At 40.3% G+C, this 27,938-nt stretch overlaps 1 protein-coding gene across 3 annotated transcripts in view; it reads right to left on the bottom strand.

Moving 5' to 3' along the window:
* Positions 1-1,019: 1,019 nt before the first annotated feature.
* Positions 1,020-27,938, bottom strand: part of st3gal3a (ST3 beta-galactoside alpha-2,3-sialyltransferase 3a) — a 39,443-nt gene continuing 12,524 nt past the window's right edge. Inside the window, exons 5-12 of one of the 3 annotated variants that reach the window (XM_019268004.2) lie at positions 21,691-21,785; positions 19,059-19,122; positions 16,438-16,533; positions 14,208-14,394; positions 10,245-10,301; positions 7,612-7,758; positions 7,096-7,242; positions 1,020-4,891 (exon numbers count right to left, since the gene is read on the bottom strand). In XM_019268004.2, coding sequence (XP_019123549.1) covers positions 4,787-4,891; positions 7,096-7,242; positions 7,612-7,758; positions 10,245-10,301; positions 14,208-14,394; positions 16,438-16,533; positions 19,059-19,122; positions 21,691-21,785 — 898 coding nt within the window. In that variant the 3' untranslated portion in view covers positions 1,020-4,786. Of the gene's footprint in view, positions 4,892-7,095; positions 7,243-7,358; positions 7,487-7,580; positions 7,759-10,244; positions 10,302-14,207; positions 14,395-16,437; positions 16,534-19,058; positions 19,123-21,690; positions 21,786-27,938 lie in introns of those variants that run through there. The other 2 variants (XR_003464051.1, XM_019268005.2) reach the window with 2 other exon arrangements.

Genomic DNA, 27,938 nt, shown 5'->3' on the forward strand with positions numbered 1-27,938 from the left:
AAGTGTCATGAGATAACTTCTGTTATGATTTGGAGCTATAGAAAAAACATTTGATTGAAAATGAAATCTAAAGAACAGGTAAAAGGTGAAGTTAAAGGCGGTGCCATGTCGTCAGCGGTAAACTTCAGTTAGCTTGTTTGTCCTCTCTAAATGGTAATTACTGAGTGTAACACAGAGGACTTGTAAACAGCTCCGCCTTTTGTTGACTCAATACATAATGACTCACTGCAGCCGTCACGTTTACCACAATTCACTCATAAACACTGATGACTGCTCGAGCCTTTACAGAAAACAGTGCCTGGGTACTGTGAGCAAAGCTCTGGCAATCAGTGACAGTGTTCAACAGGACAACACAGGCTGACTGCAGCACATCTGTCAACACTGCACATCAGCATCTCTGTGTTACAAGTCTAATGACGGGTCCCAAAAATGAACTAAAATCCCTTAAAATCTGTCAAGACACACACCACACACTCCTGACTGATGCACAGGAGGCTGCCAAGAAAGTTCCTGAGCAAAGCACGAGAGAATTTCTTGCTGTGACTGGATGGCCACATCAGTTCAGACAACCTGAAACAGATCTACAAGGGCAAGAAGAAAGTGATGACAGTGACCTTGTTCTTGGGAAGTAGTTACCACAGACATGTTTCAGTCATGAGATTTACGCAGAGATCTGTCACTCTGCATTCACTAAGGTAGCAGTTCAGTAACAGAAAAAGTCTGTAAATAGACTACAGTCTACACCTGCTCTATATGAAGTGTCCTGAGTTAACTTCTGCTGTGATTTGGTGTTACAGAAATAAAACTGAATTGAAAAGTAAAGACTAATTTTAGTAAGTAAACAATCGTAAAGATGTTTCAGATTTTGGTTTTGATGAAGAAAGTTTGCTGTTCTTGATCTGTGACACACCCAATTCAGTTGCACGTGGCTGGAGGATTTGCTGAGAATCTGTTTGTGTGTTTATAACAGCATTTTCAGCATGTCCAACAGATGATTCAAACTATTTTTATGTTAAAAAACAACACACCAGTTCAAAGTTCAGCATCCTTATAGCTTTATTTTGTCGTTCTACAATAAATATATGAATACTTTGGCTTGAGCATCTGACCAGCATCAAGTCCACGAACACCGAGAGTGACGTGAGCACAAAGCACACAGGTCAGAGTGTATAACGCGACACAAACACATAGACTTCACAATGCACTCGATCTTGGTAAATAAAGTGAGATCATTCATAAAGCTCGGGTTGTGTTTGACAGTAACACTGATCATGACTGATGTCTGCGGGCCTGAGATAGCAGCCTGTGGCAGGGCTGAGTGAGGTGATGGAGGGGAACGTTTGGCTTCAACTAAATTAAAAGGTGTTATTCTGGCCAATAGAAAAGTGCAAGATCAGAACAGGGGGGGGGGGGGGGGGTTGTCCATGTCAATACCAAATCTATCATTCTACGCACCTGAAATACATTCTAGTCAACAAATTTCTTTAGAATTAAGGAATATGATTGGATTCACAGCTGGACCCTGTTCTTCAAGTGTGGCTCAGCTGATCCAGGCTAACATGGTGTAAGCCAGTTTAAAGTGGCTCTGTGGAGTTTTCTCATCAACTAACAAAGTTGTTTATATTTATTGTAAAGGCCAATTCATACTTTTATACATCAGTGTGTCTGCAAGGGGACGTGATGCACACAGACCCCTACGCACCGAGCCCAAAATCTGTGTATGCAGATCAAGCAAGCTGACTGCACACTGGTGATGAGTGGAAGTTACTCACAGAAACACAACGTGAGGTGTCATAAATCACTTGACTTTAACTCCTCATAAGACATTTTTTAATGTGCCGTCTTCCTCTTCACGCTCTTGACTAGCACATTAACACCACCTGTAGATCGGTGGGATGGTGGAAAACCACTGGCAGAAATGTTTGCACTGCATGTGCATCAACATGAATACACTCTACATGTGACAAAAACATAAAACATAACATGGATAACTGCTCCATGGCACGACCAGAGGCCACAGGGTGGCTGGTTTGATTCCCGGCTCCACCAGTCCAGTTAAAGTGTGGTGAGATTACTCCCTTTTATCACAGTTGTGCCGTGTGTGAACGAGTGTGTACGGCTGAGTTTAAAATTCTTGTGAGCGCTTTGGATAGTAGGCGCTGCATCGCTCCCAATGAGCAGTCGGCACCTCAGCTACCTTGTTTCCTCGAACACTAACCCCAGAATCAGATCAATAATGTTTTTACCTTTCAAGATGGTCACTGTCATAACAGGTTATAACGGAGTCATGCATTCTTTCGGTGACTTGGACGACAGACAAGGGAGACTACATGTTGGAACCCAGCCATTCAGAGCCTGGCGTCTTTTATGACTTCCGAGATGTACAAAGGTAATCGAGGAGGAGTTGGCAGCACAGACATCAATCTTCTCTCTTCTCCATGATTACAGTTGTGTGTGGAAAACAAAAGAAATTGTGACGCACTAGTCTTTTTGTCAATATCTCGTGAGGCATACCAGATGCCTGTGACACGCTACGCCAGATCAAACTAGTAATTAACCAGCATGAAACGCTCATTTTCATTCTTGATGTCCTCTGTTGGGTCGGGGCTTTAATCGGGCTGATCCCGGGGTAGGGTTTTTTTTTGTTTGGATGAAGTTAATCTGAATAACAGTGTGCTCTCTTTCTTTTTTTTAAGTATATTTTTTGGGCTTTTTATGCCTTTGATATGACAGTTGAAAAGAGACAGGAAGCAGGGGGCAGAGAGAGGGGAATGACACGCAGCAAAGGGCCATCCGATGCGGAATTCGAGCCGGGGCCGGCTGCAGCGAGGACTATAGCCTGCACAACCCACTATGCTACCGACCGCCCCAGTGTGCTCTCTTTCAAAAACAAAGTTAAACTGTGATCAACAAGTGATTGGCTGAGCGCTGATCATAGGATTGTACTTGACAGTGGAGAAGACCTTCAAACTAGCAGAACCTAGGTTTAAGCTAAAGGACTGCAGCTAAAGTTGAATCTCATGGACACTTTGAAGAAGTGAGTCCAGACTAACGTCATCCATGTTTGAAGAACAAGGCCCTGATGTGATCTAATACAAGGAAGGCAGTGTGATATGATTCAGATATCAGTCATATGTGCCATTTCTTTCATGTCAGACAGAAACAGACAAAGTTGTGATTGTATATGTTGTATATGAAGCTCAGTTCCATCAGGGAGATAAATAGTGTCACAATCCTTCACGGGTCTCTCTCTCATCATATGCAGCACCCAGGTTGAGCTCATCAGAAGTCTACATCCAGATCTTCAGCGGTGTCTTCATCCCACCACCACCAGTGTGTACACTCACTCGGGGGTTTCCTACACTAATCACTTCAACCCTCTTTAAATATGATATCATCACATGGGGCCTCACCTTAATGTGCACATGAGTAAAATATCTTTGTTCTCTCCTGACTGAACTATAACACTGTGAAACACGAAGACGCTCGTCTTCTTTCAGTGGGATGGACACATAAAAGCCGATGTTCACTTTCCTGTACTAACAGTGACACTCAGCAGTACGACCCGAGACACGGGTCACGTGTTAACATATGGACTCGGTGAGGTAACCCCTCATACCCGCTGGATGTAGGTACGCCACATTCTGGTTGCACCACAGCTCAGTCATGTCTCCATGGTAATTAAACATATTTCTTTTACAGAAGGCTGAAAACACGTTTGCAGCCCATGTATGACGATGCCACATACAGTACTTTGTGGCTGGAGTTTGCTGGTTTTACTGAATACTACAGCACTCTGCCTTATTACTATTTGTGGAAATATTAGCACAAAGAAACATGAAGGGTTCCTTCTCCTGCTTCACAGACTCCAACAGAAAAAATCGATTTACTGTTTGTACATAAGTCAGTAACAAATGAAATGCGTCTTTAAATATAACTTTAAGTGAGTTGTCAATAAATAGAGACACTTATATACATTCACAAGTCAATTTCATGCTTCAGAGACACCGACGCTCGGCTGCTTTAGGAGAAAGTGCGACTCAGCCACATTCAGCGGACACTGAGGGGTGAGTCTTGAGGGCTCTGAGTATTTTGCTGCCTCGCAAGAACAAACATGTCATCTGTCTAACCAGTGTGATGTTCATGCCGCTCTTGTTTGCTCGTGTTCCTCAGCTAAACAAGCTGTGATGATTGCCTTGTTGCTCTAATTGGAGGGTTTACCCTCAGATGTCAGAGTCTGGTCCAGGACGGTTCTTATATTTATGTGTGGTGTAGTGCGGACCCTGTTTAACACAGAAAGAAGGAGATATAAATAAGTGACTATATGTTTGATGCAGATTACATTCAGACGCGTGAGCAGAAGGACACTTGTAGAGGTATTCTTGGCACAGGCTCAATATTTAAACCCAACATCCTCTCCTCCTCTCTCCAGCAGTTCTAGTAGGAGGGCAGCGTGTTCTAGGTGCTGGTTTGATCCCCAACACTGTTGACGTACCCCTGAGCCAGGATACCAAATCCATGTAAATATAAACTAACCTGCAACTAGGACGAACTAAATACAGCGCTGAGGCCAGTGGCTTGTAATATGTCAGTATGCAGCACTGGGCCATAGTGTCGTGGTCAATGAGCCTCATGTACTCTGCACTGTGACCACGGTGTGTGACAGCTGTTGCTCTCTGCTGGGAACATGGCTCTACAGAGCCTTGAGTTTCCCTCTTCAGGTGCTGGAGCAGGTGGAGGTGAGCACAGTGCTGCATCCGGGTGCCTTGACGCTGAGTGCAGACCATCAGCATCCTACACCACAGATCCCGCCGGTCCAGTCCTGGATTACTCCAGCCTTCACCAGCTTCACCAGGAACTCCTTCTCTTTAGATATGTTGTGCGTCCAGGACTGCAGAGGGGACACAGACAGACAGGACAGAACGTCAGTGTGGCGCTTTGGTGTTGGTTGAAACCCAGCTTTGCTGTCATAACTCTCCTTTTAGATCAACAATTCTTTAAACACCAATAACGGAACAAATCCTGGTACTGATTCACACATTTCTGAGGCAGGCTCGGGCTGGTCAGTCATCATGAGGATGTCAAACTGTGAGGTGGTTGTAACGACTTACGTCGACTCTCATTAGCGTAACGATGGTTTGTTGTGCACTTTTAATGTTTTTCTCTGGCTCTACATTTATCAGGCTAATCGGAGCATGCACGTTTAACACAATAAATGTGAATTTGACATTTGAGTGTAGCGCCAGCAGAGCGCAAAATTTTGTTTGAATTTATGAATTAATTCTTTTATCCTTAAACGTCGGTGTAGACATGCCCATGTCATGGCCTTGAGGAGAAACAACATGGCTACTGTCTCGTGAACACAAGAAGCCCATCTCCAGCTTAACACCTGATCTGTATCCGGATACGTCATCAGGATGATGACATCTGATCACAGGCGTTTACATTTACTATTGGGAATGAATTTAGAGAAGGTTTGTGTGACTTTAGCAGCCTTTAAACCTGAACAAATAAGACAAGAGGAGAACCATGTGAAATTCAAAGCTCCTGCAAATGGTGAAATTCACTCAACTGTGCTGCCAAGCAAATATTGTCTTGGTGTTCCAGTGGAATCTGGACGTATTTAAATGAGATAATAGTCACATGTTTCACGTCTTCAATGATACTCAGTAGTTTTCATGAGATTCAAAAATGATCTTGTATTTACTGATAACAGCTACGCTGTTGTGCGGTAATACTTACATTACTTATAATACTGTTGCTGTCTAAGGTGACATATCTGAATGTGATTGGTTGGCTGTTGCTTGGTGGGTTGAGCTGATATGATGTGACAGTGTTTACGTATTTGACAGCAGCTACCGCTCTGAAATGAGATGAGGTGATGACATTAGAGGGACGGCTACAGCTACAGAGTTAATCTGCCTGTGACAAAAATCTATAGTCAGCTCACACTTTTACATCTTTCAAGTTTAGATTCAATTTACAATTCAACCTTAAATATTTTTCATTTGGTCAAATGTAATTTACAAGAACTCAGCTCATAAACATCACAGTGTTGGATAACACCATGTGAACTAATGGAGGACTGCAGAAACATCAGCACATCTCAGTTTCATTTCAGCTCTGTGCGCCTCTGAACAAACAAGAGTAAAAATAGGTCTTGGTGGTGAATAGGACGAGGGCGATTGCATGTCTGTCTCAATAACGCAGGCTAAGAGTGATTTATCAGCAGGCTGGAGACTGTCGAGTGGAGTGGCAACTTAGATGGACGTAGTGCGCTGTGACTGCGCTGCTCTCAAAAAGCGGTACCCAGCAACGTTCCTACACTTGAGATTTCATACACATCCCAGGCCACTACTTAGCATGCCGGGTAAATCCCTCATAGATTCCTGAGAGGCATTTCAGATGAGAAGAAGGTCACAGTAAACTGCTCGAGCGCAGCGTAAACCTGGAAAACTAACAAAAAAGGATGTTGGTTGATGGATTTGTCAGAATGCTAACAAATTTCAGGAGGATGTGAATATTGTGTAGGAGTGTCATCCATCAAGAGTAAAATGTGGAAGAAACAGTGGCTCACACACCTGTGGATAGAGGAAATGAATCATCAACCACACAGAGTGAGTAAGGTCACACTGAGTCCTTCGCAAATTTACTAACGCCTCAGGAATCGAGATTCAAATTTCAGCAGCTACGCTCATTTCAAGTCAAACTGAAATTTGACTTCCCTTCGTTGTACATAAATAAACTGTCATCATCGTGCAGCTGTGTGCATATTTCATGTGTTAACCAGAGGAGAACAACCTTTCCTGTTAATCTTCTTCTTCCTCTAATGTCTCAGCCTCGAGCCTCTGAGTGGACATTTCTCGTGACATCAGCAGGTGTTGATAGGACAAGCGGTCACCTCCACACATTGCACCAATCAGATTACAGCACTGCCATGTCTAGCATCAGTTTTAAAGTCCTTCAGTAGCGATGGGAGTTTCAAGCAAAAGTACTATTCCAAGTTCACTGGGAGCTGTTTGACAAGTCTCTGAAGACATTAAAATTTAATGACCATTCAAAAGTTTGAAAACGGTGACCCCTCCCTTCAGTTACCTCTTTGATGGCCGACATCCTGATCTTCTCATAGTAGTGCAGCGGGGCATGCGGGGTGCTCATGTTGTAGCCAAATCCAGCCACAGCTACTTCATCACAGTTATGAAGCGCCATCGTTATGGCGACTGCCCCCAGGGTTGGGATGTTCTGAAAAAAAAGATAAAATGTTTGTATGAAACATGTAACCGAGCCATGACCTGTGTCTCAGAACATGTAGCGTACGTGTGAACGTACACCGTATGGTTATTGTGTGGATATCTTACAGATGTGAAACCTGCAGCATGGATCCATTTAAAACAGCCTAATGGTAACACTGTTTGTTTTCAGACTGTTTTCAGGCTCTGTGAAGGAGCTCGGTTCCCTGCAGCATCTGCTGTGTGTTCACAGAAGCCTTCATAATGCAAGCAGACAGACAGTGGAGTCAGCTAGCGGAGCTCCTGACCATTAACCCATCGCTGTGTGTGTGAAGCAGCACACTTCTCTACCTGACTGTTAGGAAAACAACAGCCCTCTCACCCCTCTGCCCATCTGTCCATTGTTGTGAGGCAGGCCAATCAGCTTAAAGGAGGCCTCCTGGATGAAGTAGGGGTTGAGGATACGAATGTCACTGGGCTCCCTTGGCACGTGTCTGGCCACTGACTTCCAGAACCCATCAGTGCTGCGCTGAGAGAGGAAACAACAGTGCTGTTAGTGTGACATGAAAACACAATCATATAAATAAAAAAGGTCAAAATTAAATTGCCAAACAAATAATAATAATAATAATAATAATAATAAATAAATTAGTGCTGTCAAAATTAACGCGTTAATTTTGTCGATTAATTTTAAAGAATTAACGCGTTAAAAAAAATTAACGCAATTAACGCGGTTTTGTTTACTTCCGGTGGAGGCCGCCATTTTGGATGTGGCAAAGTGTAGCTTTGTTTCCCAGATATATTAGTGTGTGTGTGAATGGGTGTATAAGAGGCATTAACTTAAAGCCCTCATGGAGACTGCGCCCTGGGCGGTCGCCCACATTGCCCATAGCTAAAACCGGCCCTGCTTGTATTAGTTTACGGGCAGATCTGCCACATCCAATATGGCGGACGTGTTAACATATCGCAACAACGGACCAACCTGCTCAATGAGGCGTCTATGTATATATGTCTATGATCTATCCTAACTAAAGGAGGTCTATGGCGTAAAGATGGATAAGGACTTTTAGGGGGAACATTTCATTTTAAAAAGTTGCCCCATGGCTCGTTGGACAAAAACAAGGTAATTTGCACAGTTTGCAAATCCGAATTTAAATTCCACAGAAGTAACAGGACTTTAACATATCACCTCAAAGCAAAACACCCAGTCTACACTACAGGAGTGTGGCACTCGTCAGTATATTTCCTCATTTTGGCTTTTTTCTATTTGCACTGTGCATATGTGCACCTTAAGCCAATAAAATGAATGAATTTAAATTTACTTTCTCTGTGTTTATTCTACATTAATTTGATCATTTTACATAAATAAATATTCATTATAAGCTTCAGTCTCAGAAAAATGCATTTAATTTATTGATATATTTATTGATAGATTAATCGCGATTAATCGCGATTAATTACAGAAATGTTTGCGATTAATTAGTTAATTTTTTTTAATCGATTGACAGCCCTAAAATAAATACATTCAACAATAGAATAACAGAATGTTTGTGTCAAGAAATCTGATTTCAATCTGGTTTTCTTCCTAACTGCATCATTGATACCTTTTTACACCTTTAGAAGAACAATCTGAAACATTTCATTTCATGACAACATGTAATGTTTAAGCTGTCACTCAAACAATTATTGAAAAAAAATCACTCTAAATCTAAAGATTCTTTTTAAGTTTTGTTTACAAGTCTTGACAAGGATTCCATATCTAAATATTGACCCTACAACATAATGCCTACTGACAAGAGTTACAGTTGAGCAGTTATTCATATGATCAATTTGACATATGAATGTGAATGCATCTCACTAAGATCGCGAGTCGATTGCGATCCCTCGTTAGTCCACAACCAAAACCCAACCTGCTCTACCTTCAGCTGTGTTTAGTTCAAAATGACAGTTGTTATAATCTCTATAAAAATATACATTGTTCCAATCTTGCAATGTTCATTTTTTGGCTCAGTTTATGAAAATCTGTAACATGGAAACTCAAAATTGGGTTTGGAGCACAAAATGGCTCCATTGTGTTTTTTACACACACTGACCTCAAGCATGCTGTTTCTATATTCAACATGTACTGTTTTTGACATGATTTATATGTCAGTGCTGATCTGTGATCAGCTACACGTCTAATTTCTTACAAAAAAACACTTGACTCTGTAAATAGTGTTCAGTTTTTACTACTGTCACCTGGGGGATGACATGTAAGGTGGTCAGGAGTGGAAAATATGATGTTGCTTAAGCAGCCCAGTGAAAGCAATACTCCCTAGCTGAGGCCCGGGGGGAGAGGTCACCACCATTAAAACACTGATGAAAAACAAGCGGAGCAAACAAAGCCAGTCAGAGGAGGAAGCCCCTGTATCAGTATACCTGGGGCCATTACACTAATTAGCAGCAGCCTGCCCAGCAGTCCTGATGGCTCTTTATAAACAGTTACTGGGATACCTGTCCCTGAGTTCGCTCAGGTATGTTGAAGTGAGGGGCAGGGAGAAACCAAACAGCAATGATATGACCTATTAGCTTACTACCATAGCACTGTTACCGTGATAGACTGTAAGCTCCTCACTGATGGATCAGATGGTAATCCTGTCTGACTGAGACCATTTTGTCTCAGCTGGAAACCCAACACCTCTGCTCTGAGACCATTTTGTCTCAGCTGGAAACCCAACACCTCTGCTCTACTGGCAGCACTGGGAGGACACAACTGTCTGTGGAAAACCCATCTACACGCGCCAGACGGGATCAGATGACAATTCTCACAAACCTTTAGTAACCGTATCAGTGAATATGTTTACATAGATTTACTCCAGATAATCTACATGAAGCCAGTGTCACATCCATTAATTTCCAACTGAAACGCCCTGCTGTGTGTTTACACTGCATGTGTAGGATGTATGTCATTAACAACACTGTGACGGTCTACAGTCACACTAGTTGTTGTGTAAGCTTTTGTTCTTATGAGCTTACATGGACATTTTGAAAGGTCATCAAAATCCTATCCTTCTGTATGGGTGCCATGGACATCTGTACAAACCTCAAGAGAAAAAAAAAAATCAGTGGGAATAATTTTCTGTGATCATACAGTTGTGTTCATGAGTCTCAGATTGTATACTTTCCTTCTAGCGCCACCATGAAAATGAACATTTTTGCTTCACAGTTAAATGTTGAATGGACTATGACATTTGGTACATGCATAATGAATTCACAATTAAATTGTTTTTTAACATGTTAATCACTTTAAAATATATAAAAACAGCTCAGGTATATTAGTGCTAATTAGCAAATGTTAGCATGCCAACTTGCTAAACTCAGATGCTAAACATGTTAGCATTCTGACCACACATGAGAATGCTAACGTTAGCATTTAACCCAAAGCAAGCGTAGTGCTAATTCTTGATGGGATTCAGTTTGCAGGTTGTTTTTCTCTTGTGCACATCACAGCCTTCTGTTGTTGCATCCTGTGGAAAATACTTCCAAGGAACCAAGTCAGCCATGATGGATGCCATTTGTGTCCTCACAGTGTCAACTCTCAGTGTCTGCTTTGCCACTCTCCTCATCATTAGTGCCATCAGTCTCCTCGTGTTCAGCCAACATCTGCCCATTCATAACTGGCGAGTGTGTATCCATTAACTGGTGTGTTGTCTGCTCCCCCCTGCTCGAGGGGAGGGAACTTGATCTGCTCTTGAAGTGTTGTTGTAAAGGAAGCCGTCTCATCGGCTGCAAAGTCCTTTAACACCATTACTGTTTATTCAGCCTAACTGTGTGTGTCTCACATGTCACACGTACTGCCTTTACACACTTCCAAAAAAGACACATCGCTACTGTACACAGATGTGTGTCTGGGGCCGATTACAAAGGAGAAGCAACGTTCAACGTCAATGTTTCTTTGATTTGGGTCACAGCTCTACTTCTACTACCAAAATCAATATTTACTTGTCCCTGTAGAAACGGTTTTATATATTAATGTTTTTTGTCAGCACTTCTCAAATAATAACAAAGACTCAAAGGGTCTGGGTTTTTTGGAAACTTGACGTATGACTTTTTTTTAAATCCACCTTGCTCTCAAAAGTGCTGCAAACTGAGCAGTACATAGTGCGAGTTTCACCCACACACTCTAACCGGACCTAAGTAAACTCAAAATAAATTCAAAAGGCTTGCTTGTACTTGAGCTGAGAAACTTTGTTTTCTTGAGTGCCCAATCAGTACTTCACGTGTGCAACTCTTAATAGAGATGAGAAGCAAGCGAGATGGCTCATTCCTTAGCTACTTCCATCATCAGGAAAGAAATATGGGTTTAATTATTTTTACTTTATTATAATTACTTTTCCGACTGAGCAAGAGAATTGCTAGATTTAATAGCTGTGAGAAGCGTTAAGTCTTAAAACAAAGGACTGTTCACACTGAACTGGAATCTTGCTATCATAACCTTTTCCTGGCAGCATCATGCTGCCTCCCTGATCTCTCTCCAACAATTCTGCATCTTTGTGTGTTTGTAGCCTTGACAAAATCATTTTTACAATTGAAATAACAGTGCTAATCTTTGGACCATCTCTCTATAAATCTCTAGAAAGCATTTACTATTGCCAACAGTAGTTGTGTGAAGATGCCTGCTTTGATGAAAGCATATTGGAATATGCATACACTAACACAAAGTCTACTATATAAATACGCAGTCAAAACTATCACTATTACATCTGTGTGTTTTCTGACTTCAGGCTGATTTAGGGAAGATTACAGCTAACTGTCACACTTGTAAATTCATTCATATGCATAAAGACAGCAGTTTGAGAGGCAATGTTCTTACTCGTCTGGTTTATGCATGGCAAAGAAAGTGGTTCAAATATGTGGTTTTTACAAGCATGTTTAAATTCACAGAAAATAAAAATTAGACAAAGTGTAAAAATAGAAAAAAGACACTTCAAATCACAGTGCTGCATGTGATGAGGTAAAACTGGAGCTGCTGTGGATCGCAGCAACAACAAAACCAAAACCCGGTGTTTAAATCACTTCCATTGCAGATAAGACACAAACGTGTTGACAACAAAAGGTAGAGATGTAGCAATACAGCTGCTGCAGCGTGCAGACTGTCTCTGCTTCCACCTGTCAGTGGATGTGAAATGTGATCCAGGACCGAGACCACCCCGGTGATAGCCACATGAAGCCTCCTGCTCTGCGGCAGAATGTTGGCTGCTTTCTGATGTGCATCAGAGCTGAAGACGCTCTACTCACACCCTCTGGCTGCGAGCTGGGTGCGGATGCACATTAGACATCAGATGATTGTCAGTGCAAAGAGTCTAATACTGGCAAAGGGGAAAAATGTTGCCACCACTTGTTCTCTATCAGAGAAGCTTGAAATAACTCTAGCAGTGACTGTATGGTACCTCCCATCACAGGTCATACGTAACAATGATGCTTTTTCTTTGCTGATTTATTAAATCCATCTGTCTAAAACTAATGCAGTCCAATACAACAGCCCAGCAATAAATCCTGCCACCATGAGGGTTCATTCTTTCTAAACTTAAGAGAGGCGTTGATTCAATTTTATTGTCATTTTGGAGGCTGCAGTTCGTGTTGTTGCTGAATTATTAACAAATGTCTAAACCGTATATCTTTCTTTAGCAAAGGGCAACATTCAGTTTCTCCTTTTTAGCTGGTCTCTGCAAATCTGCGTCCGTCCATAAAAAAGAAGCATCTGACAACACTCTGCAGTCATAAATGGACTGTGTCTTTCTGTAGTTCAACAAGAGGAACGGAACAACGCTGTGATGAGATGAGATGAGATGAGATGAGATCTATATTGAGGTCTATGAGCATTTGGTCCCCTTTTGCTCTCCTGTCAGGGAGGAGGATTGCAGAGGGAGTACAAAGCAGGTATGTTGTGACTCTGGCTGCAGGAATGTGTTACATTCCCACTCAAGCATGCACGGCCATAAAGCCTGTACCCTGAGCTAGCTGCTGGAACAGACACAGGCAGATGTGACAGCAGAGGAGGCAGCCTTGGTATGCTGGGTCGATGTTGAGGTTTATAATAACAACCTAATGGTCTAAACAAAGGGACAATATTGATATGGAGGCACATAATTATTACTTGCATAAACACACAAGTAACCGTCCCTGTTTACTACAACCCCAGGCATCTAAAACTGACTGTGCATGATGTTTGGGCTGTTGTCTTGTGCTTTCAACAGGAGCGTTGTCGGGCTGTCACACTGTGTGGATGTGATGTAAAAGTAATGTTCAAATGGACACTGGTCTCTGGTGTCGTGTCTATTGTTCGTGCATTTCAGCAGACTGGAAGAGGAACTGTCCAGTCCACTTGTGTTTCGTTCAGTAGACTGACTGTGTTACAGCCGCGGAGAATGCAGCCACGACCTCGAGTTAAAGATACCAGCGGTAACTGTACCTGCATTGTTCTGCGCAGAGCTTCAAGAATAGAGCATACACACACACACACACATTCAATAATTAACACACCAACAAAGAAGATATTACCTGATCCACATAATTAGAATAGAGACCGGACACAGTGAATAATGCCCTTAATGAAGCTGATGAGGTTGATTCTGCACCCATCCACCCTGATGTTGCTGTGTTCACAAACCTCAACAACTTGGTGAGGTGAGCTGCAGAAGAGCTCTCAGCGAGGAATCACAGGTGGTATGACAAAAATCAGATTGATTTTGTCCAGCATTTGCAAGCTGTAGACTCTCTGTCCAGTCAGAGTATCAAATTTGTACCGAATCGTATCGTTGGCTGAATATTGTGTATCGTATCGTGAGATTAGTGCATTGCTACAGCCCTAGTACCCTGTGAATATCTGTAACTAAATGTTACACTGGTAGATGCAGTTGGAGCTGTGACACTGACATCTGTCAGTGCAGTGTCAAAATAAGTAGTATACAGTATAGTAATAGTTTTCAGCTGACTTACCAGCCTCTGGTTGAAGACCATGTATCGAAGCCACTTGAGGTCCAGAGCTTTAAATGCAGAGAGGACAAACAGGGACTCAGCCTCGTAGCGTTCTGTCTTCTGGATGGCTCCCTCTGGATAGGTGATCCTCATGGTGGTCTTGGAGCCGACATCTTTCTCAAAGCCTTTCACTGGGGCCTCGTTCAACCTGGAGCACACAGCTACACAATCAGTCATTCACAAAATGCACTGTGCAAAACTGTACATCTGTGAAATTACCAAAAAAAAAGAAACGATTGATCAGATCACAGAGCGCTAATGCTCTTTTAAAGTATGTGACAGTTGTCCTAGATCTGAACTAAGTTCTTTGTATTATAATGTATTGAACCAGCACCAGGGTAACTCCAGGTCGAGGACTCCAGTCCTGTCCAAACGAGTTTATGTTCAGAGCTTACCTTGGACAGGATTCAAACCCTGGTGCTGGTACCTTCTATCCCTATTGCAGATGTTGTGACAGTGACGTCAGGTCCTCCAGCTACGTTTTTTACAAGCTCTCATAAAAGATCTACAATATACAATACACAATCACTTTCCCTGTTCTAGGTCCATTAGGATTACAAAAAATTTGGGTTGCACATCTCTCTGTGATAAACGATTTTTAAACGAGTATTGTTGCTTTATGGCACATTGATTTTTTTAGACAATTTTTTATTATTTCCTTTAAAGTCAGAAGTTTACATACACTAAGATTACTATGCCTTTAAAGAATTTGGGAAAGCCCAGATGATGATGTCATGTCTTTGAAAACTTCTGATAGGTTTATTGACAACATTTGAGTTAATTAGAGACACACCTGTGGATGTATTTTAAGGCACAACTGAAACACACTGCTTCTTTGTGTAACATCATGGGAAAGTCAAAAGAAATCAGCCAAGATATCAGGAAGAGTATTGTGGACTTGCACAAGTCTGGTTCATCCTTGGGTTCAATTTCCAGATACCTGAAGGTGCCTTGTTCATCTGTTCAAACAATTATATGCAAGTATAAACACCATGGGAATGTCCAGCCATCATACCTCTCAGGAAGGAGACGGGTTCTGTGTCCCAGAGATGAACGTGCTTTGGTCCAAAATGTGCATATCAACCCAAGAACAAAAGCAAAAGACCTTGTGAAGATGCTGGCTGAAGCTGGTAAGAGCGTGATTATTCACAGTGAAACGAGTACTGTACCGACATGTGAAAGGCCACTCTGCCAGGAAGAAGCCATTATTCCAAAAGAAACATAAAAAAGCCAGATTACAGTTTGCAAATGCACACAGGGACAAAGACCTTAATTTTTGGAGACATGTCCTGTGGTCTGACGAAACTAAAATCGAACTATATCGAAATATACTGCTAAAAGGGTTACAAATTGGCTTAAGAAAAACAAAGTCAATGTTTTGCAGTGGCCATCACAAAGCCCCGATCTCAATCCTATTAAAAATTTATGGGCAGAGCTGAAAAGGCATGTGTGAGCAAGGCGGCTTACAAACTTGGCTCAGTTATACCAGTTCTGTCAGGAGGAATGGGCCAAAGTTCCTGCCAACTATTGTAAGAAGCTTGTGGATGGATATCCAAAATGTTTGACCCAAGTCATACAGTTTAAAGGCAATGGTAGCAAATACTGATGAAATGTATGTAAACTTCTGACTTTAAAGATGGTATTAAAGAATTGTCAAAAAAATCCTTTTCTCATTATTCTGGCATTTAGCAAATAGAAATAATTTTGGTAATCCTAAAGGACCTAAAACAGGAAAAGTGATTGTCTGATTTCATGTCAGACAGTGAGGAAAAAAAAGCATACGTGTCTTTTTATACAGTGTATGTAAACTTCTGGTTTCAACTGTATATGTTGCTTCTGAGAGAGAGAATCCTCTGTTCTTTAATTTTCAACACTTTCTGACTGACCAGACCAGATTCTGTCTGCATCTCTGATGAGTGACAGAACAACAAAGTATAACTGTTTGTCCTGCCTTCAAATGTTGATTGACAAAAAGTGTCATCCTGAAATAAATAAACGTTTATTTAAAAAGTTTTAGAATCATGGTTATATAATCTATTTCACTAGTGACTGATTAGTTTAATTGTCTATTCTATTAACAGAGTTATGGTTAGTCTACTAGTCTTTGATACTTGACCCTTGAATAAAGGAAGAGAAAAAGTGACAGTAAGTGATGTGTTCTCTGTTATAGTGCCTCTGTGTCATTACATACCTGACCACCACATCAAAATCATCAATCCTCTGTCCCAGAGACTTGTTGGCGAGGATTCCTCCATTGCCTACTATGATGCATGTCTTACAGCTCATACTGTAACACAGAAAAGGTACACCACATATCACTTGATCGATTGCTGATCTCTCTTCAACGAGTCATGCTAAAAACATCTGCTTGTATCATGTGTGATAATTGTGTCATATTAAAGTAGATTTTCTGCTGATCGCTGTCAGTGGTAACAATGCTAGACATTCTAATACTAAAACTACAAGTTCTATGAGGACATCACAGTTTTTTATGGATTGCTTCTTCACTCAGTATTTACTCTCCAGTAAAATACTCTCTGAGGCAATAACAACAGAAGTGAGGCAGTTAACACAAGTCAATATGTCACACTTTGGTTAATATTATGATTATAAAGTCGTATTGTAGACTCAGTACAATATGTGTCCTGTGTTTAGTCTGTGCTGCTTAATTCTGGGTGGAAAAATAAACACATTCCTAATTGTCTTAGCTGGCTGATGAAACAGGGTCAGTCACACAGTGTCTGTGAAAGTGAGGAGGTCCATATAAAGACAAAAACTTCAACCCAAGTGGAATCAAACATAACAGTTACTTAATAAACTGATCTTGGATTCAGTCATTAATTTTGGAATTTTAGGGTAGATGGACAGACTTTATCATTTCAAAGTTTAATCGAAGTGTATTAAATACATGCTTTGATGACAGCTTTGCACACTCTTGACATTCTCTCAGTCAGCTTCACGAGGTCGTCACCTGGAATGATTTTCAATTAGCAGGAGAGTCTTGTCACAAGTTAATTAATGTAATTTCTTGCCTTCTTAATGTATTATAGAACTAAGTGGCTAGGTCACCTAGCAATTAGAGGGTCATAGATCAATTCCTGGTTCCCCCAGTCTAGTTTAGGGCTTTGTATCAGTGTGGTGTGTGAATGTGACAAATGTTGTAAAGGTTTAGTGTCATGTAGTGTTTCCATACTGTCTATAGTAATCCATGTTTTGGCAAAACTACGCAATCAAGTGAAGAGAAACAAAGTCCATCTTTCTTTTAAGATATGATGGAGGACTGCCCCATAAAAGAAGACCAAAAGTTACCTCTGCTGCAGAGTTGCCAGTCACAAAATTTAATTAACAGAACCTCAGATTAGAGCCCATGTGTTTCATAAATGTTTCATAGAGTTCAAGCAGCAGACACATCAACTGTTCAGAGGAGATTGTGTAAATCAGGACTTCGATGGTGGTCAAATTCCTGCAAAGAAACCATGACTAAGGGGAGAACAACAAGAAGAAGAGAACTGTTGGCCAAGAAACACAAGGAATGGAAACCTGGACTTCTGTCTGATGTGTCCAAATTAGAGATTTTTGGTTTAAACCACTGTGTGTTTCAGAGATACAGAGCAGGTGAATGGATGTTATCTGCATGTGTGGTTCCCAACCTGCAGCATGGAGCAGGAGGTGTGATGGTGTTGCAGTGCTTTGCTGATGACGCCGTCAGCGACTCATTCAAAATTCATGGTGCACTTAACTATCATGGCTACCACAGCATACTGCAGTGTCATTCCATCTGCTCAGTGGGAGCAGTCGGTCATCAGTGACCAACAGGACAATGACCATTTACACACCTCCAGGCTATGTAAAGGCTATCTGACCAACAAGGAGACTTCTGTGTCAGATGACCTAGCCTCCACAATCACCTTACCTAAACCCAACTGATATAGTTTGGACAGCAGAGTGAAAGAAAAGCTGCCCTGCATATATAAAAAACTCCTTCAAGACTGTTGGAAAACCCCTCCAGGTGACTATCTCAAGAAGAAGTCAAGAGTGTGCAAAGCTGTCATCAAAGCAAAAGCAAAGGCAAACATGTTTTACACATTTTGGTTACCACATAATTCTGTATGTGTTATTTCACAGTTTTGATGTCTTCAGTGTTTATTATGTTTATTAACAAATAAAATTTTAAATAAAACATTGAATGAGAAGGTGTGTTCAGCATTGTTTTAATATAAAAGCTTTAATTTTTTAGTAAATCCATGGGGAAAAATACTCCTTTAGAGAAAGGCGTTTTTGATTTCCAAATTGAGCACTCAGTTTCGTAATATCATGTGCATTATGAACTTTAGTAAGGGGATGGACTTGTTAGAGGTTAGACTGTATTATCCATAAACACAGGGCATAAAATACATTCAAATATACTGTATTATAAATCAGTTTGAAACAACTTCAAAATTAGATTGAAAAGTAATATTAATTTTTTATATATCAAAAATATTCTGTATACTCCTTTTCTTGATTTCTTGATGATGGTAATGTATGTAGTACAGTACATAGACAGTAGTTTATGGTGACTCAAAAGTCTGACAAATTGATGGAGAAAACACAAAAAAAAACTGGAAACACCCACAGACATGATCCTGATAAGCAAGACAGCCAAACACCCTTTGTGATTCAAGTGTGATATACTGGAGATGAGTTCTGTGATATGTTTGGAAAGACAACTGAGTCTGACAACAATTCTCTCAAAGGTTGCTTTTGGAAGATGTATTGAGATGACTGCACTGTGTGGATCAGAGCATGACAAGGCAACTTGTACCAACTCACCTGTCGATTTCTTCCCCCAGGCCATAACTCTTAGTAGCTGACAGAAGAATATCTATGATCTTCTCTGCAGATATGAGAGAGAGAAAGAGGCGGAAAGAGAAAACAACGAGTGTGATTAAAGTGAAATAATAATTCTTCCCTCCACATTCCAGCCAGCTATGTTGCCCTCATCTCCAGCACAACTAGACTGGTTGTGATAAATGAGGCAGGCCAGGAGCCAACGGCTGGGTGGGCTGACAGTTCTTCCTGTTACAATGTTATACAACCATTAAAGATTGGTGCCCAAGCAAAGGTACGGGACACCGCACTGGCTCCTTCCAGGGAGTGATGTGTGCGAGACACTGTACAGAAACGGCCAGCTGAGAACAGCATTTTTAAACAACACATTCTCTGCCTGATGGAAGCAAACTGAGACATAGGTTATGCCTCAGCTATGTACCAGTTTTGGAATAAAAACCTTGTTGTCATCAGGTTTCACACATTAAAACTTGATCTGTGAAAGGTCTGCACTGGGCTTATGAAAAAGCTACATCACACCATGAATCAAATCAACCACGTGAGATTGAATTATTCCAAATAAAATAAACAGTAGAGATTAATCTAGAAAGGTGCTCCAAAATCAAATCTGATCGTCTACTCTAGTATTTGGCACTCTTGCTCATTCTCACAAGCAGCCAGCTCCTACAAACACTGAATCATGTTCTTGATAGAGATCAGTTAAAAGTGTCATGACTAATAAAGCTCGCTATGTTTAGGTTGTCTTGTGTCAATGTTGTCATGTCATTTCCTGTTTTATTTTGAAAGATAACTCTCCTCTCGTTTCAGGTCACTTGCCCTTCCTCATGTGTCACCGGTCCGATTGTCTTCCCCACCCTGATTGTTTCCACCTTTTCCCCATTACCCTGTGTATATATTGTCTGCGTCTCCCTCTGTCTGTTGCCAGTTCGTCCTGTCCTTTGTGCCAGAGAACCAGCTCCTTACCCTAGTCTTGTCAAAGTCCTCCTTTGTTCCAGCCGTGACAAAAAGATCAATTAAAGAAATAGTTCCACTTTAAGAAATATGCTTATTTGCTCTTTTTCTGAGAGTGAGATGAGAGGATGGATATGAAGTCAGGACATTGTTAGGATAAAGACTTAAAGCTCTGTCCAAAGTAAAATGTTATACCTACACTGTTACATCTTGCTGGTTTAATGCATAGACACACAGAAATGTAAAAAACTATGGTTTTGAGATGACTTACATTCCAGAAACATTTAAGCAGTTTCATGATTTCATTTGATCTCTGGTTACTCATACAAATCTACACAGGAAGTGACAAATCAGCCACTTTGAAAATATCTTTAACAGCTGAATACATAATTCACCTTTTGCATTTTTCCTTTCTTCTCCAGACGGACTGGCCACATCTCAACATACTACAGTTCTTGTTGCTGTTAACTCTCAGTAGTCAAGTCAAATGTGGTGCAAACATACTTTCATACAGTATAATCAAATAGGTTGTTTAGTTTAAGAAAGTTAAAGAAAAAATCTAAATCATCGATAAAACAAAAACAATACAAACAAAAAAGCTTGAGTGACAAATACACATATGGCCAAAAGTGAGTGGACACCCCTAATAAGAGTTCACTCATTGCTAACAGGTGCACAAAATTAGAATTAGAACACTGATTGTACGCCAGTGCATGACCTCACAAATGCTCTGTTGGCTGAACGAACACAAATTAAAACTTGTGGAAAGCTTTCCCAGAAGAGTGCAAAAGGAGGTCCACCAAAGACTTACACTTACAGTCACAGGATGTCCTACAAGCTCTTATAGACGTGATGGCACTTCATGTACATCATGATTTATCAAAGCTGCTTCTATTGCACATTTTTTAACAGTTGCATTTTATTTTCACACCAATGTTTCCACCTCAACCAAGTGTAAAGATCCATTTGTGCTATTTTGACTTTGAACTGAATAAATGGCAATAAAAGCAGGTGAATGGAAATATACTTAGTGTTGGCCTGGGGTGTACACAGCTATGTGTCCAGTCTGGACAGATGGAGTGGTCATGTCAGACTGTTAGTAACTTTTACAGACTATCAATAACATTTAGGTAGAGTAGTTTTTATAGGTTACTAACCTACAACGAGAATATGAAGTAAACAAGTTCATGAATCTACTGTGTTGTATCTGCTGATATTAATGCTGTTTTAGATTTGTTTTTTTGTATTTTTCTCTTAAAAACAACAAAATGAGTACAGTTAAAGTACAGGATCAATAAGAAGTATTGGTTAAAGTAGTAGTAAGGTTAAAATCTTAATGATACCCATCTCTAAAACTACTAGGACCCAAGTTGTAGTAAACCAATCTGATCCTTTGCAATCTATGATACAAATCTGTTGGCATCTTTGATGCTAAGTGATCCTTGCTGTGGTAAACAGGAACTATTTGTCCCAGGGATTATTTGTACCCGGGTAGCTCAGTCTGGTAGAGCATGCACCCTATGTACCAAGGCTCGGGTCTTGCTGCAGCAGTCCAGCAGGTTTGATTCTGACATGCGGCCCTTTGCTTCAGATTCATCTGTTTTAAACAAAGGTTCCATAAGACAAAAAATAATGTTTAAAATGAAAGAATGTGTAATCATACCTTGTAATTTTACACCAAACGGAGGTAAATAATCACCAATCTTGGCGAATCGTTTGTAATTCGGATCAAGGAACATGGGCGCCAGTTTGGTGAATCTGTTGATATAAAAGACAACACGTTATAACAAGTCAGAACAATGCAATGCAATATCTTTCCAAGACCCGTACAGCCCTGATGTGTGTAGATGAGCACTGATTTAATGCTTAAGAGGATTGAGAGCATCGAGTTTCCAGCTAATCCAGTCTGTCTGAATTTACCTTCACCAAAACAAACTCAGAGACAAGTGTGAGGGAGAGGACAGAGCTGCGAAGAGTGAGGCTGGGAGCAGATATCTGTCTCAACTATTGGCCACTCAGCCGCCACAAGGGAACGGTTTGTGTCTTGCTTAAGGGCACATGCCATGTCAAGAAGTTTAACACAAAACAAAGACACATGAGTGCTCTGGTTGCTACGTGAGAATAAAACCTATTCCAAAACGGACTTGTGTTTATCACATCAGATGAATAGCATAGTAGTACATTCATTTTATCATTCATTCAGTTCATTCATCATCTCGTCCCAGAGCTCTATCTGAACAGTGCACAGCTGAACGGATACTGTCACACATAGATCATTCATAAAACAGATGGTTCAACTGTTGGATTTGACAGAAAGAATCTGCTCTCTTGCGGGAGCTTAAAGAATGTCTGGTGTCTGCTGGAGCATGAATCGTCTCTTAACAAACACACATGAAATTTTAGGTAAATCAACAGCAAACCCTAGTTTCCACAAAATCCACACACACACACACACACACACACACACACACACACACACACACACACACACATATATTGTGGATATTGGATCACGGTCTACAGCATATACTGTATGTGTTGCCAACCAACCAAAAATCTATTAAAATGCAACTAAGTATAATCTATTGGACACTTGAAATGACGAGTGTTGATGAGGTCACAGCAACAGAAACAAACGGTTGGCTCCAGTGGTCTTTGCCAACATGTTATCGACCCAGTTTGTTGGCAAACACTAGCAGCAACAGTGAGAAGTTTCTGGGTGTGTGTTACATTACACTCTTGTTAAGTTCTTCATTTTTGATATATCCATATGATCTACAACAGGGTACCAGAGCATGTGTAAACTTTAAATCATTATCGCGTCTATAGATGTGGCAGTAATAACAAGGATATAAAGAGGCCTGTAATAAGATGATTTACTCTGCATGTACATAGAGTAGATAGTGCATTTATAATGAAGTTGTGGTCAACAATGCATGTAAAACAAAAATAACACAGTTAAGTGTATTCTCATTGTTGCCTTAGAACATTAAACATGCTATGCTCTATTTAATCCTCACATCTGTCTCCACTTTGGGGGATTAAACGTTAATGAACACCGACACAGTTGAACTTCTTGTTCAAGCACAACTGGACATGTGCTCTATGTATGCATGTGTGTATGCATGTCAAGACAAGCAAACATGAAATCATAACCAAGTCAAAATTTAACATGATGCCATTGTCCTCAGGCTTTCAGTGACCACCCCCACATCCCATCTGACAAAGAGTTTAATTTACATAAACTCTGCCAAATACAGAAGCAAAAATATGAAAAGGTCAGTATAAGAGGAAATTGAAAACTTGGTAGAAAAAAAAGTGGATTTCATGACGAGGACAAGGTGAGCAAAAATTGTGGAAGCAAAATTTCCTGAAATACTGAAGAACGTGCTCTGTCATGACATTAACAAGTTTTTGACAGGACCAACCACATTCCTAATATCTGGAAACAATCTACAGATAAACTAAAATAAACATAAAATATATTCAGAAAATGGATCAATTCCTTGTCAAAACCAGTTAATAAATTCTACTTTGAAAAAGTGTGTGAAAAATAAACTTAGTTTAAAGGCTAGCATAATGCGTGTCTGATTTAGACAAATGAAACCTACAAAAGATAACATGTACATCAACCCAAGCAGGAATCTGGGAGACTGTCTGAGAGAAAATTGTTTCTTTAACCGAGTCAACCCCTGCAGCTTTGGCAGCTTGTTTCTTTTCATGTGTAATATCACATAATGAACCGCAAACGAGCTCTGATTTGCCAAAACAAAACAGCTGCTAATCAGCGAATGCTGGAAGGTCTACAAAATAATTGAAAGATTTTCCTGAAAACACTTAAACGCAGTTAAAAAATCAGCTACTAATGATGCATCCTGCCTTTCTCTTTTAGTGTCTGATGGTGTGTTTTGATGTATTTATCCTGCTTGAACACAAATGAAATGAGAGGTGTACACCTAGACCTCATTCTGGCCCTGGGATCTGAAACGGTTTGAGGTGAAAGGTGCACTAAACTTAAAAATTCTTTATGTATTTTAAAAATTCAGATTGTGTTCAAGTTTTGATTTCCGTAGACTGTGCTCTACTTACTGCCAGTGCAGATTAACTAACATACTTCAGTACTACAGTGTACCGCGCATAGATAATTAAATTGGTAATCTTGTCAGCGTAGTTTTTACTTTTAAATCCGCTGAGAGTGGGTTCCTTTGTTGTAAATGAAGAAAACAGGGTGTCACATTGGCAGTAGTTTTGGCAAGTTGGCAAGGTATAGTTTTGGTGTAATCTTTGGTTGTATTGTCTTACTTAAAGACAGGCCCAGACTAGTTATCGGGAGAACCCGGAGAAACACTGGTGGACTAACATGACTCAAAAGTGAATTGAAACGAAAACCACTTGGGGAGCTACAGTCACTCACAGGGATCATACACATATTCCATTTCCAAAATCCCAAATCCCAGACTTCTCTGTAGATTTTTCAAACCATATTTGACATTTATTATAAGACAGATACTGACTACTGACATCCTAAAGCCATGACACTAGCACGGTTAAAAACGCAGTGATTAAAGTGATTAAATGTGTTAAAACTAGGGCTGTCAATCGATTAAAAAAAATTAACTAATTAATCGCAAAAATTTCTGTAATTAATCGCGATTAATCGCGATTAATCTATCAATAAATTAAATGCATTTTTCTGAGACTGAAGCTTATAATGAATATTTATTTATGTAAAATGATCAAATTAATGTAGAATAAACACAGAGAAAGTATATTTAAATTCATTCATTTTATTGGCTTAAGGTGCACATATGCACAGTGCAAACAGAAAAAAGCCAGAATGAGGAAATATACTGACGAGTGCCACACTCCTGTAGTGTAGACTGGGTGTTTTGCTTTGAGGTGATATGTTAAAGTCGTGTTACTTCTGTGGAATTTAAATTCGGCTTTGCAAACTGTGCAAATTGCCTTGTTTTTGTCCAACGAACCATCGGGCAACTTTTTAAAATGTTGAAATGTTCCCCCTAAAAGTCCATCCTTATCCATCTTTCCGCCATAGACTCTCCTTTAGTTAGGGTATATCATAGACATATATACATAGACTCTCCTTTAGTTAGGATAGATCATAGATCATAGACACATAGACGCCGCATTGAGCAGGTTGGTCCGTTGCTGCGATACGTTAGCCGGCGAGAGCCAAGAGAGAAAGGGAGTGGAGAAAGCAAAAAAAAGGAGAACAAAAATAAAATCCTCATATTGGATGTGGCAGATCTGCCCGTAAACTAAAACAAGCAGGGCCGGTTTTAGCTGTGGGCAATGTGGGCGACCGCCCAGGGCGCAGTCTCCGTGAGGGCTTTAAGTTAATGCCTCTTATACACCCATTCACACACACACTAATATATCTGGGAAACAAAGCTCTACTTTGCCACATCCAAAATGGCGGCAGCCACCGGAAGTAAACAAAACCGCGTTAATTGCGTTAATTTTTTTTTACGCGTTAATTCTTTAAAATTAATCGACAAAATTAACGCGTTAATTTTGACAGCACTAGTTAAAACATGACATGTTTGGTGACATGTTAATCAATTTAAATGCAACAAATGTATACATTTAAATTAAATTTGACTGTGATTAGAGACAAAAAGAACAGAAGGAACAACAGATTAGATAAAGAAGCAGAACAAAGTACAGAATGCGGATACTTCCAAGGAGTAGCATGAGGTCATGAATGACTCCATCTCTATCGGAGCTGAGCTTCTGGCCAGCCGTCTCACCTGCATCACCTGAACCAGCTGAGCAAAGACTGCAGAATAAATGGGCCAAGAATGGCCTGGGCATTATTTTTTGTCTTCTGCTAAGAAAAATCCTCCTGTGTTATTTTTACAGGTTACGATCTGGACTCTGGGAGCACACTTCATTAACACTGCTGTCTGAAGGCCCTGGTGGGTTTTGAGGGTTGCGTGTCTGCAATGCTCAGAGAGTGAGTGGGTAAGTGAACGGGCCTGGGTTTTCTCACGCACTGGGACAACGGCAGAGCATAAGAGGACAAAAATAGATCCACACAACACAGGGGCCCATTCAGACCACTGCATCTTCTGACTCATTTTATACATAGTGCTAAAAACATAAGCAGGTAAAGGGCTTTCATGGTGTGGGGACTTCTGCAGTCTTTAATAATGCAGAGGCAGAAATGGGATCTTTCCTCTATCAGGCCACTCTGAGCTCTGTTTGACTGAGAATACTTGATTTAGGTCAGTTTTTAGCTGTACTATGAGTGTATGAGGTGGTTCTCCAGAGAACCACAAGCACAGAGGTGGACTTCACCATTAATCAAGGCAGGCTACTGCCAAGTGAAAGAACCCCTGACAGCTATAGATCTATTGCGATGATGTTGAGATATATAACATACAAAATGACGTACATGTTCTAACTTTTATACACCTTGCAATAACTTTTTATTTTGACATTGTGGTGGGGAATGCAACAAAGGTCCCTGGGCCAGGTATCAACCCAAAAATGCTGCACTTAAAATATGTGTTCTATTCTCTTGGCCACCACAATCCAACTAAAATGTTAAAGCAACACTGACAAAGTTCAAATTGATAATATGTACTGAAAAACAAAGACCCTGTTAGTCTTCCATGCAGCTTTCCTTCACCATCTACCTGCTTTCTTCACAGCGGAGTGGGTCTGGACTGTGAAAAGCCAGTTAGCAGCTACAAGTCAGGATAAAATTAAAATAGCCCAAGAGCAGAGGTCTCATAGCTACAGTCTGAAGCTGGAAACGTAACAGTCACATAAAATCAGTCAGCAAAACAGCCTTCTACCAACTTAAGAACATATCCAGAGTTAAGGGCTTTATGTCCCAAAAAGATCAGGAGAAGCTGATCCATGCTTTCATCTCCAGTAGACTTGACTACTGTAATGGTCTTTTGACTGGACTCCCCCAAAAAAGTATCAAACAGCTGCATCTTTGGCCAACAATACATCAACGACATGTTAGTAGAATATAGACCCAGTAGGGCTCTGAGATCTACTGACTCAGGTCAGATAGTAGAGCACAGAGTTCAAACCAGACACGGTGAAGCAGCATTTAGCAGTTATGCTGCTCACAACTGGAACAAACTACCAGCAGGACTGAAATCAGCCCCAACTCTTAGCACTTTTAAATCCAGGTTAAAAACTTTTCTCTTTTCACGTGCTTATGGCTGAGCTCTTTTAAAGAACTTTTAATCATAATCCTGTGATTCGTTTAATGTTTTAAATTGTTTTCAAATTTGCTGTTTTAATGATTTTAAATGACATTCTGATGTTTTTAATTAAATTTTCTTCTTTTTTTATGTTTTATTTTTATTTATATTGCTTGCCTTAATGTCCAATGTTTTTCCTTGCCTCTATAAAGCACTATTAATTGCCTTGTGTACGAATTGTGCTAATTGTGCTTGCTTTGCCTATGTAAACGCGTTACTCACAGAATCTGGCTTCACAGGTATCAAATGTTTTTTTTAGTATGTTTTTCTTTTGTGGTCCACCACAGTAAAATATTACAAGCAGAGACACTTGGTCGCATCAAATGTCTGTGTATGTAAAGGATTGTAGGTGCCTCTACCACCATCAGAAGAAATTGTTACATTTTCCTGAAATATTAAGCTTCTTAAGCATCTGTGAAAATGAGCAATGGAACTATGTCACACAGCACATAGTTAAGTAATAATAATAATAATGAGATCTGTTTGATCGATCAGTCCTTGACTCACTGAGTTAAACAAGAAGTAAGTTTGACAATTTTTTTCTGAGCCATTAGATGGCTGACCAGAACAGAGTAACATAAGAAAAGATAATGAAAACAAATTATTGATTAAAAATGCAACTAAGATTTGCAGACTGTTACAGAATGTCTTTTTGTAACTGCTT

Source organism: Larimichthys crocea, chromosome XVII (genome assembly GCF_000972845.2).
Source record: "Larimichthys crocea isolate SSNF chromosome XVII, L_crocea_2.0, whole genome shotgun sequence".
NCBI classification, from domain to species: domain Eukaryota; kingdom Metazoa; phylum Chordata; class Actinopteri; family Sciaenidae; genus Larimichthys; species Larimichthys crocea.